The sequence below is a fragment of the Engraulis encrasicolus genome, chromosome 23 (assembly GCF_034702125.1).
Source record: "Engraulis encrasicolus isolate BLACKSEA-1 chromosome 23, IST_EnEncr_1.0, whole genome shotgun sequence".
NCBI classification, from domain to species: Eukaryota; Metazoa; Chordata; class Actinopteri; order Clupeiformes; family Engraulidae; genus Engraulis; species Engraulis encrasicolus.
The window spans coordinates 25,725,135-25,734,068 of NC_085879.1; the positions used below are offsets into that span (position 1 = coordinate 25,725,135).

The 8,934-nt window shown below is 40.4% G+C and overlaps 2 protein-coding genes across 3 annotated transcripts; one reads left to right on the plus strand and one right to left on the minus strand.

Moving 5' to 3' along the window:
- The first annotated feature begins 4,175 nt into the window (after nt 1-4,175).
- LOC134439953 (uncharacterized) lies at nt 4,176-6,340 on the plus strand. Its single transcript, XM_063189880.1, has 2 exons — nt 4,176-4,913; nt 5,669-6,340. Exons 1-2 carry the CDS (start codon nt 4,377-4,379, stop codon nt 6,338-6,340), a joined length of 1,209 nt encoding a protein of 402 aa, XP_063045950.1. The 5' UTR covers nt 4,176-4,376.
- A 141-nt stretch (nt 6,341-6,481) lies between these two features.
- LOC134440180 (uncharacterized) lies at nt 6,482-8,612 on the minus strand. 2 transcript variants are annotated; one of them, XM_063190149.1, is made up of 3 exons: nt 8,001-8,612; nt 7,572-7,652; nt 6,482-6,969 (listed from the first exon to the last, which is right to left on the minus strand). In XM_063190149.1, exons 1-3 carry the CDS (start codon nt 8,335-8,337, stop codon nt 6,557-6,559), a joined length of 831 nt encoding a protein of 276 aa, XP_063046219.1. In that variant the 5' UTR covers nt 8,338-8,612; the 3' UTR covers nt 6,482-6,556. The 2 variants fall into 2 exon arrangements, with proteins under 2 accessions (XP_063046219.1, XP_063046218.1); XM_063190148.1 differs by having other exon boundaries at nt 6,482-6,972.
- Nucleotides 8,613-8,934: the final 322 nt, after the last annotated feature.

The following is an 8,934-nucleotide window of genomic DNA, read 5'->3' on the forward strand; positions in this document are numbered from 1 at the left end:
TTGCTTTGGCATTTATCCATGTTATTTTGAGAATGTTATCTCTGTTTTGAGAAATGAGCCAAACCCATGAGAAACCTGTGATATATGGGCATTACTTTCTGTATATGTATTTACAGTAAAGAAAGTTAACTTACTGATAAATGTCCTTGGTAAATTATCTGTGTTGTCAAACTTCAATGGTTTCACTCACTTTTTCATTTTTATACATAGTCGAAATCTGTTAGCTGAACGTAGATAAAACACCTAACCATTTTGACTGGCAGTGCTTACACAATGGCAAAGGGACAATGTATTTTGGGGGTACTGATGATATATGTGGGGAAGTAATTTAGTTATGACACATGGGTAAACTCTTTTTGGGGTGATATGAGCGAGTGATGAGGATCCATGTAGTTGTGCTGAACCATCCAGTTTATTTTGACAGAAGGACTAAATGAATGCAAATGAGCCAGAGCAATTGAGAAGGATCTATGCCATTTTTATGGTATTGACTATTTATATGTGAGACGGTTTAGTGCTGATGCAAGAATGAGGTAATTTGGGAGGTATATGACATTTTGCTAGTTATCTGAACTGTTCTGCAGAAGTGTAAGAATGTTTTGCCAAATGACCCAATGGATATAGGAATGTCATCTCAGTTTCAAGAAATGAATCAAACCAATCGACAAAAAACTGTAATTCAACCATTATCTGGTTGCAGTCATATGATTCGTCATGATCACATGGGACATTCACACGTTCATTGATGACTTATATGAAGAAAATGTGCTGACATGCTTTCAGGACAACCATTACACTGAGAATCAACCAATTGGGATAGATCAGCAAGGTACATTCATTTGAAAATTCTACTAAATGTAAGCTGATTGTGTTAACTGTAGGATACTTGTACATAGCCATTTGCAAGGATGTACTATATGATTGAGACATGTACAAAAGCATTTGAAATTTGATGAAAGCAATGATAAATGCCATTCTGTTGTGAGGAACTGCAAATTAGTTTTGGGATTTGTCCATGTTTTGAGAATGACATCTCAGTTTCAAGAAATGAGCCAAACCAATGGAGAAAAACTTTAACACACTGTCCGCCAAACTGTGCTATCTGTCTTTGCTGCTGATATCTTCATGCAGGTTGCTATTTACCTGTGGTGATTTTGGAGGCTGACAGCCCTTGGGAAGAAGCTGTCTGTCCCCCTGTTTGTCTTGGCTGTTAGCACTGTAAGGTGTGACCCCCTCACCCCTCACCCCACACACGGCCCCTAACAGCCTCATTACCATAACAAAATGAGTGATTAGTGTATTAGGTAAAAGCCGCCGGGTCAAATGACCCCTCTCTGGTACTTCTAGGTAGGCAGAAAAATCCTGGTAGTTCTAGTGTTAATTAAGGTTATCTGGGGAACTGATCTAAAGCGAAAACCTTTCCATGCTTTACAAAACGTTAACAAGTGACTTGATAAGCATTGCGTAAGCATTATCAAGAAGTTTCAACGTATTAATAACTCATATCTGGGGAACTTTTTCTGTGAAAATCTTTCCAGGCTTTACAACACATTAACGAATGACTTGATAAACGTTGCTTATGCATTATCAAGGAGTTACAACTCATTACTTAAGTATATCTGGGGAACTGATATAAAGTGAACACATTTCCATGGTTTACAAAACGTTAACAAATGATTTGTTAGGCATTGCTTATGCATTAACAAGAAGTTACAACTCACTACTTGCGCATATCTGGGGAACTTTTAAATCGAAAACCTTTCCATGCTTTCCACAACGTTAACAAATGACTTGTTAAGCATTGCTTACGCATTATCAAGGAGTTACAACTCATTACTTAAGTATATCTGGGGAACTGATCTAAAGTGAAAACCTTTCCATGCTTTACAAAACGTTAACAAATGATTTGTTAGGCATTTCTTATGCATTATCAAGAAGTTACAACTCACTACTTGCACATATCTGGGGAACTTTTAAATTGAAAACCTTTCCATGCTTTTCAAAACGTTAACAAATGACTTGTTAGGCATTGCTTACGCATTATCAAGGAGTTACAACTCATTACTTAAGTATATCTGGGGAACTGATCTAAAGTGAAAACCTTTCCATGCTTTACAAAACGTTAACAAATGATTTGTTAGGCATTGCTTATGCATTAACAAGAAGTTACAACTCACTACTTGCGCATATCTGGGGAACTTTTAAAGTGAAAACCTTTCCATGCTTTCCAAAACGTTAACAAATGACTTGATAAGCATTGCTTATGATGAAATAACACATACATAACGACTTACTCGTGATTCACTAAGGGTTAATTAATGTTAAAAATAAGGCTTAACTAAGGTTTAACTTTGCTTAGCGAACCGTTACATCAGCACACACTAACCATTTACTAATGGTAGTAGATAATAGTTAAGAACTGAGGAATAACACATACATAACGACTAACTCGTTATTTACTAAGGGTTAACTATTGTTAAAATAAGGCTTATTTAAGGCTTAACTTTGCTTAGCGAACTGTTATATCAGCACACACTAACCATTTACTAACGGTAGTAGATAATAGTTAGGAAATGAGAAATAATGCTTACATAATGATTAACTTGTGATTCACTAGGGGTTAACTAATGGTAAAATAAGGCTTAACTAACCCTTAAGTAATGCCTAAAAAGGGGTACTTATTATAAAGTGTTACCTAAATGTTTAATAAATATTGTAATTTATTTATATTCATTTAGTATAGGTATGTATTTATTTAAAATTTACATATGGATGATAGTTTTCTGTGTAGCCTATTGTTTGTAGGTGATATTGCTGAATTGTAGCCTTGAATGAATAATTCAGTAATTCAGTATTCAGAATGATTCAGTAGCTACTTAGCTAGATTCAGCACCAACTTATTTCTCGAAACATCTAGAGCGCAATAATACCCTTGCCTCCCGATGATTCAGTAGCTGAAATAGCCAAATAAAACACCTGAGTAATTCGTTCAACGGAAAGAATTATGTTTCAGGAAGTGAATTATGTGAATGTAGCAGCAAGAAGTGCAGCAATTGTTTTACTGTAACTTATGGATTCAACGTATAGTAAACATGCTTTGCACAGTAAGAAAATGGCCATTTTTATGACGGTGCATGCAGACACAGTCTGATTAGAATGCATTGGAATGGCAAAGTGTGCATGCATGCTGTACAGACTTCAAGTCTGGGAAAAAATGAATGACTTCCTGTGCGCAATAAAAGGTATCAACTTAAAGAAGAAAAATCCGCACTAACAAGCTACATCTCATTGTTTATTTATAAATTACCACCATGTCCACAAGCAGACGTGTTTCGGCTCTTAAGACATCATCAGTGAGTGGTGCGTGTGAGTACCACACACTGATGATGGCTTAAGAGCCGAAATGCTTGAGCGCTCGCAGGAATGCGCTGTCACGAAAGTGGCCAGTGTACCATATGCTAATAGCCTGACATCATTTTTTATAGGGGACGTGAGATAAGCGAGGCACATGTGTGTACAAAAGTTTCTTACAATTTGCGTCAAACAAAGTGTACACGTTCAATCACCTGTAAGCTATATGTTGTGTATGCATAAGCGTTACATTACAATGTAAGCACAATTATATAGCTTGCTATATAGGCTTTCCTTAATTTCCTTCGGGATTAATAAAAGCACTCTACTCTACTCTACTCTACTGTTGCATATTGTAGCCTTATAGGCCAGTCAATCTAGCTCTAAAAAGGTCCAAACCCGGGATAAATTGCAATAATAATCGTTCCTACTTTAAAGTGATCCTTAAACCCCCTTGTATCACATATTAAAAATCTACAGCTTTATACTTAGTGGAACATGCTTTTTTTCAAGGTCAAAGTGAAAAAAGTATACGGTATTCCACTAAATATAAAGCTGTAGATTTTTAATGTGTTATTTGGACATAGCTAGGGATGACAAAAAACATGGAAGGATTACTATTGCAATTTGTCCCGGGTCAAACGCTAGATTGACTGGCCTATTACCTGTTGAGCCAAGCTAAACTTGGGTCAGGGTTTGGGCTATATTAACATTTCAACACAATACCAGGGGTGCGTTTCTCGACAGTGTCATTAATCCTTTTTCCATCCAATTCTGAAGCGACTTGTCCCCTGTGTCGATTTTATTTAAAGCGACAAAAGTCGCACCAGAACCGTTTTCCATCAAAAAAGTACTTAAAGCGCATTTACGCTACGTCACAATGCCCCTCGTTAATCCACCTTTTTCTGTCGCGCTTGGACGTTTTCCATCCACTGAGTCGCTCTTTTAGAATGTTTGTGTCAAAAGTAAAATAGACTTTATCGCGCGTGAGAATATAGCCTTGGCTACCGGACCGACAAAACAAGATGGATAACCTACGTGTCGTCTTATTAATTATCAATATATTATCCACAATAACTGTTATCAGAAAACGGATGACAGCCCGGAGAAGGCGACTCGCATACCTAATGAGTGTCCTTCTGACCTGTAGTACTCGCAGATCGCCAGTAACCTGGCAGCACCAAAGGTGCTGTTTATGGTGGGAGAAGGACGTACCAATATATACGGACCGTCAGTTTATGACTGATTTTCGAGTCAGTAAGAATCTGTTTAGAGAGATATGTGTGCTTGTAGAGCCACGTATGAGGCCTGACCCTGCGAGCAGGAGAGCAGCTGTGTCGTTGGAGAAACGGGTGGGAATAGCACTGTTTAAATTAGCCAGCTGTTGTGAATACCGGGTCGTTGCCGGGAAGTTCGGAGTCTCTGTAACTACGGTTCACCGATGTGTATATAGCTTTTGCAGAGTCTTGTGCTCAATGCTACATAGATTCATCAAATTGCCATCCGCAGAAGAGGCTCAACAAATCGCCTATAGGAATGACGTACGTCAGCGCATACCCCAGGTAGGCGTGATTTTATTATGCTATCCAATCCCTGTATGAATAAAATGTCATTTAGACTAACCCCTCCTACTTTGCTTTAGGCCCCTAAGAGGCCTACAATTACAATCTTACAAACATAGTTACAGCCCCTGGCAAAAAGTATGGAATCACCTGTCGTGGAGGATGTTCATACAGTCATTTAAGGTTATTTATTTTATTTCATTTTTTTTGAAAAATGATGGATCACAGACCCGACCCAAAACTGCCTAGTCTGCATAAGCCAGGGCTAGCCTGTCCCAGGGCATCAGGAAGGCAATGAAATACTATACAAACGAAATAACTTCACACTTCTCAGACAGCAGACACACACAGAACCTATGGCAGGGCATACAGGCCATCACAGACTACAATAGCCCTTTGAGAGCAACACCTCTCTGCTGAATGACCTGAACAGTTTCTTTGCCCGCTTCGAAACACAAAACCACACTCACCCACAGACAGACCCCCCATTACCAACCCCTGCACCTGTCCTCTGTCTGTGTGAAAAGGACACTAACATCAACTGAATGAACATCCTCCACAACGGGTGTTTTTTCTTTTTGTCTGGGGCTGTAGGCCTATCACATGGTAAAATGTGCAGTCTTAAGTCAATACTGCTTTTAGCATATGGTCCCACTCATTTTGTACGGTTGAATTAACACTTAGAGTTGAATTTATCATTATAAAGCAGATATGCAACAATTGACTGTGTATGATTGTTATTATTATCTACACAGGTGTACGGCGCAATTGATGGGTCCCATATCCCCATCTCTGCACCTCTGGAGGGCTTCAGGGATTTTGTGAACAGAAAAGGAGCCACATCATTAGTGCTGCAGGCAGTGGTGGATGACAGGGGCTTGTTCAGAAATATATTTGCGGGTCTGCCTGGCAGTACACACGATTCCGCCGTTTTAAAACAATCAGGCTTGTTCAGGAATGAGGACAGACACCCTAAGGGCCATATTGTTATCCAGGCCACAAACATACCCTTCCTGTTAGTAGGAGATCCTGCCTACCCCCTCCTCCCATGGTTGACCAAGGCCTACCCTGGACCTGTGCTCTCCCCATCAGAGGAAGCATTCAACAAACATTTAAATGCCATCAGGGTAGCCGTTGAACATAGCTTTGGTCGTTTGAAGGCAAGGTGGAGGGTGCTGGGCAGGCAGAGTGACATCAACCACCTGTTTATGCCGAAGGTTATATCGGCATGCTGTGTCCTGCACAACATGTGTGAGGCAAAAAATCAAGAGCAGATAGAGACTGCACCTGATATACTCCCTGAACTGGGAAATGAGGATGAAGGAGAAGATCCTGAGGACACTGGGAGGGAGGAGGAGGAGAACACTGAGGCAGCAGCAATAAGAGATGCCCTGATGCGTCACCTGATGAGTCACATGAATTTGTAAAAGACGACAGAATTCACATCAAGTGAATAGTATGTATATCAAAAACAAACAAACATGAGCATTTTTCACAAAAAAATTGCATTTAATAAATAGTAATAATAAATATTAAATAACATTAAAACATTAACATTTCACAAATAAACAAGTACAATGCCTACAATTGGGAATCATGTTTTGGTTAAGTGTGTTTTTTTTTGTTTTGTTTTTTATGAAAACCTACATTTCAGTATATGTTGGGAAATCAGGGGAGTGGGTGGTGGAGGAATAACTTTGCTGTTGCATGTACATGAAATTTTGATTCTGAAGAAAGGGGCTGGGAGAGGGGTGAGGGTAGGTAGGGAAGGACGGTGAGGCCACTTGGCTGCTTGAAGAGGCAGTGGGCAGTGGGTTGTTTTGACGCTCCAGGCAGTCCACCAGGCGCTTGACGGATGTAGTCAGAGAGGTTAGCATCTCTCTGTCTGCCTCCTCCTGCCTCTCTTGCCTTTTCAGTAGGTCAGACAGCTGCTGACTCACCGCAGCTAGTCCGGTCTTCTTCTTAAGTGGCCTCCGAAACAGGCGACTACCTCCTGCTGCTGCTGGGGTGGGGGCTGGGGGCTCGGAGTCCTCCATAGTCACCTGTCCACCTAAGTCTTCTATTACATGAGGAAACAGATAAACACAAACACATTTAATTAAAAGGGAGGTCATCAGTGTGCGTTTCAACCTTTCAGTACATTGAAATTGTATATTTTGAGTCTGCACCTGGCTAAAGTAGATGGGTGTGAGTTTTGAATGAAATCCAATGGAGTATCATGATCTGCTTCTGTAGTCACAGTGCATGTTGACATGCATGCTTCTTTAGGTTTAATTCAGATTTCCAATGTTGACGGCATCCATACATCGCCAAACCATGTCAGTCCCACAACAATGCTTGACTAGCCAGATGATGCACTTTTTTGGTAAAATTCACTTGTTTACCACCACGCATGCTTAACACCATCTAAAGCAAATTTGTTTATCTTGGTCTCATCAGACCACACGACATGGACACTCTCCATAGGATTTCATTGACATCACTATTTCTGGGCATTTTCACATAGGGGTGCCGGAGTACCCACTTTGGTCAGATGCTGAAGAAAAAGGAAAACAACTGAGGAGGGTGTAGGCTACTCACTTTTGTGATACACAACAGCTCATTATTGGCATGAATAAATGTCATTCAAAAGCATGATGATCCTGACTTAAGACTTACCAGCACCCTCTTCTTCCTCATCCATTTCTTCATCATCATCCTCTTCCTCCTCTTCCACACGAGATTGGTCATCAAGGGGGACTATAGAGCCAGACCAACAATGTAACAGTGAGAAATCGTCCACCATTAGAAAATGTCAGCACACGTCTTTCTGTTTATTTAGCACCTGTGCTATGTCTCTGAGTATCGTGGCCTGTTTGATATAAACATATAATTACTTGTTCGAGCGATACACGATGGGGTGAAGATTAAAATGAGAAGACATTTATGTAAACAGCTGTAGCCTACTACCTGGAGTCCTCACGGTGTGACACTTGAAGAGGGCTATCTATTAGCAAGTTTACAGTAGCAAGGTCCCTGTCAGATAACGTAGGATAACACTAGCCTGCCCTACATCAACAAATTTGTATTTACAATTAATCCACTCACCGGTGCTGTCAACAGCTGAAGTCCTTGCTACGACTATCGGCCTGGCACCCAGTAGCTGGTCCATCTCGTCAAAAAATTCAAACCGACGTCTTCCTCCAGCCCCACTCCTTGATGCCTGCCTTTTTTCCACTAAGTACCTAGCTTTCAAAGCTTTGTATTTTGTACGGAAAGCCTGCCACGGCTTCACGACCCCTCTCCTCTCCAGCTCCTTCGCCACCCCCTGAAAGATAGTGGCATTTCTCTGTCTTTTTCCATCGAGGGCAGACAGCGCATCCAAATCTGCCAGGACTGCGATTAAACTCAAAGTTTCCCTGCGTGTCCAGGTCTGTCTCTCCATTTTTTTTTGTATTTGAGGCTAGCTGACTACGCTGAGGTAAATAATGTGAAACAACATTCGAATTCTCGCGCACATAATAACATAGCACTGCGCATGTACGAACTTCCTACGTCGCTTTAACCTTTTCCATCCAATTTATGTCGACTTATCTCTCGCCAATCCACCTTTTTAAAGCGATATAAATGAGGTCGACAAAGCCGGCGTTGAAGCGACTTAACCGCTTTTCCATCACTTGTGTCGCATCAACTTTTTAATGCGCATTATTTTAAAGCGACTTTATATTGGATGGAAAAAGGATTATTGCTAACTAGTTAGTAACTTGGCAGTTAATTGGCAACCTACTAAGTTGCTAACTGGTTAGCAACAACGCTGTTGAGAAGCGGGGCCCTGGTATTTGGGAATGTTTTTATTATTGATCCCAGTCTTCTCCAAGAAAAGGCAACGAAATCATGGGTGTTCAATGGCTAGTGAATGATTGCCCCAAGTGCCACAAGAAGTGGGAATAAAATGGACACATGCAGATATGCTTTCCTAGGTGAAAAACCCATATACTTAAAGTGTACTTTCTTTGAGAGCAACTTAATTACATATAATTTT

Coding starts and splice junctions, on each gene's coding strand:
- LOC134440180 (XM_063190148.1), bottom strand. CDS start 8,337: ATGGAGAGACAGACCTGGACACGCAGGGAAACTTTGAGTTTAATCGCA. Junction 7,653..8,000: donor TTCAGCTGTTGACAGCACCG/GTGAGTGGATTA, acceptor CTGGCTCTATAG/TCCCCCTTGATGACCAATCT. Junction 6,973..7,571: donor TGAGGAAGAAGAGGGTGCTG/GTAAGTCTTAAG, acceptor CTCATGTAATAG/AAGACTTAGGTGGACAGGTG.
- LOC134439953 (XM_063189880.1), top strand. CDS start 4,377: ATGGATAACCTACGTGTCGTCTTATTAATTATCAATATATTATCCACA. Junction 4,914..5,668: donor TACGTCAGCGCATACCCCAG/GTAGGCGTGATT, acceptor TTATCTACACAG/GTGTACGGCGCAATTGATGG.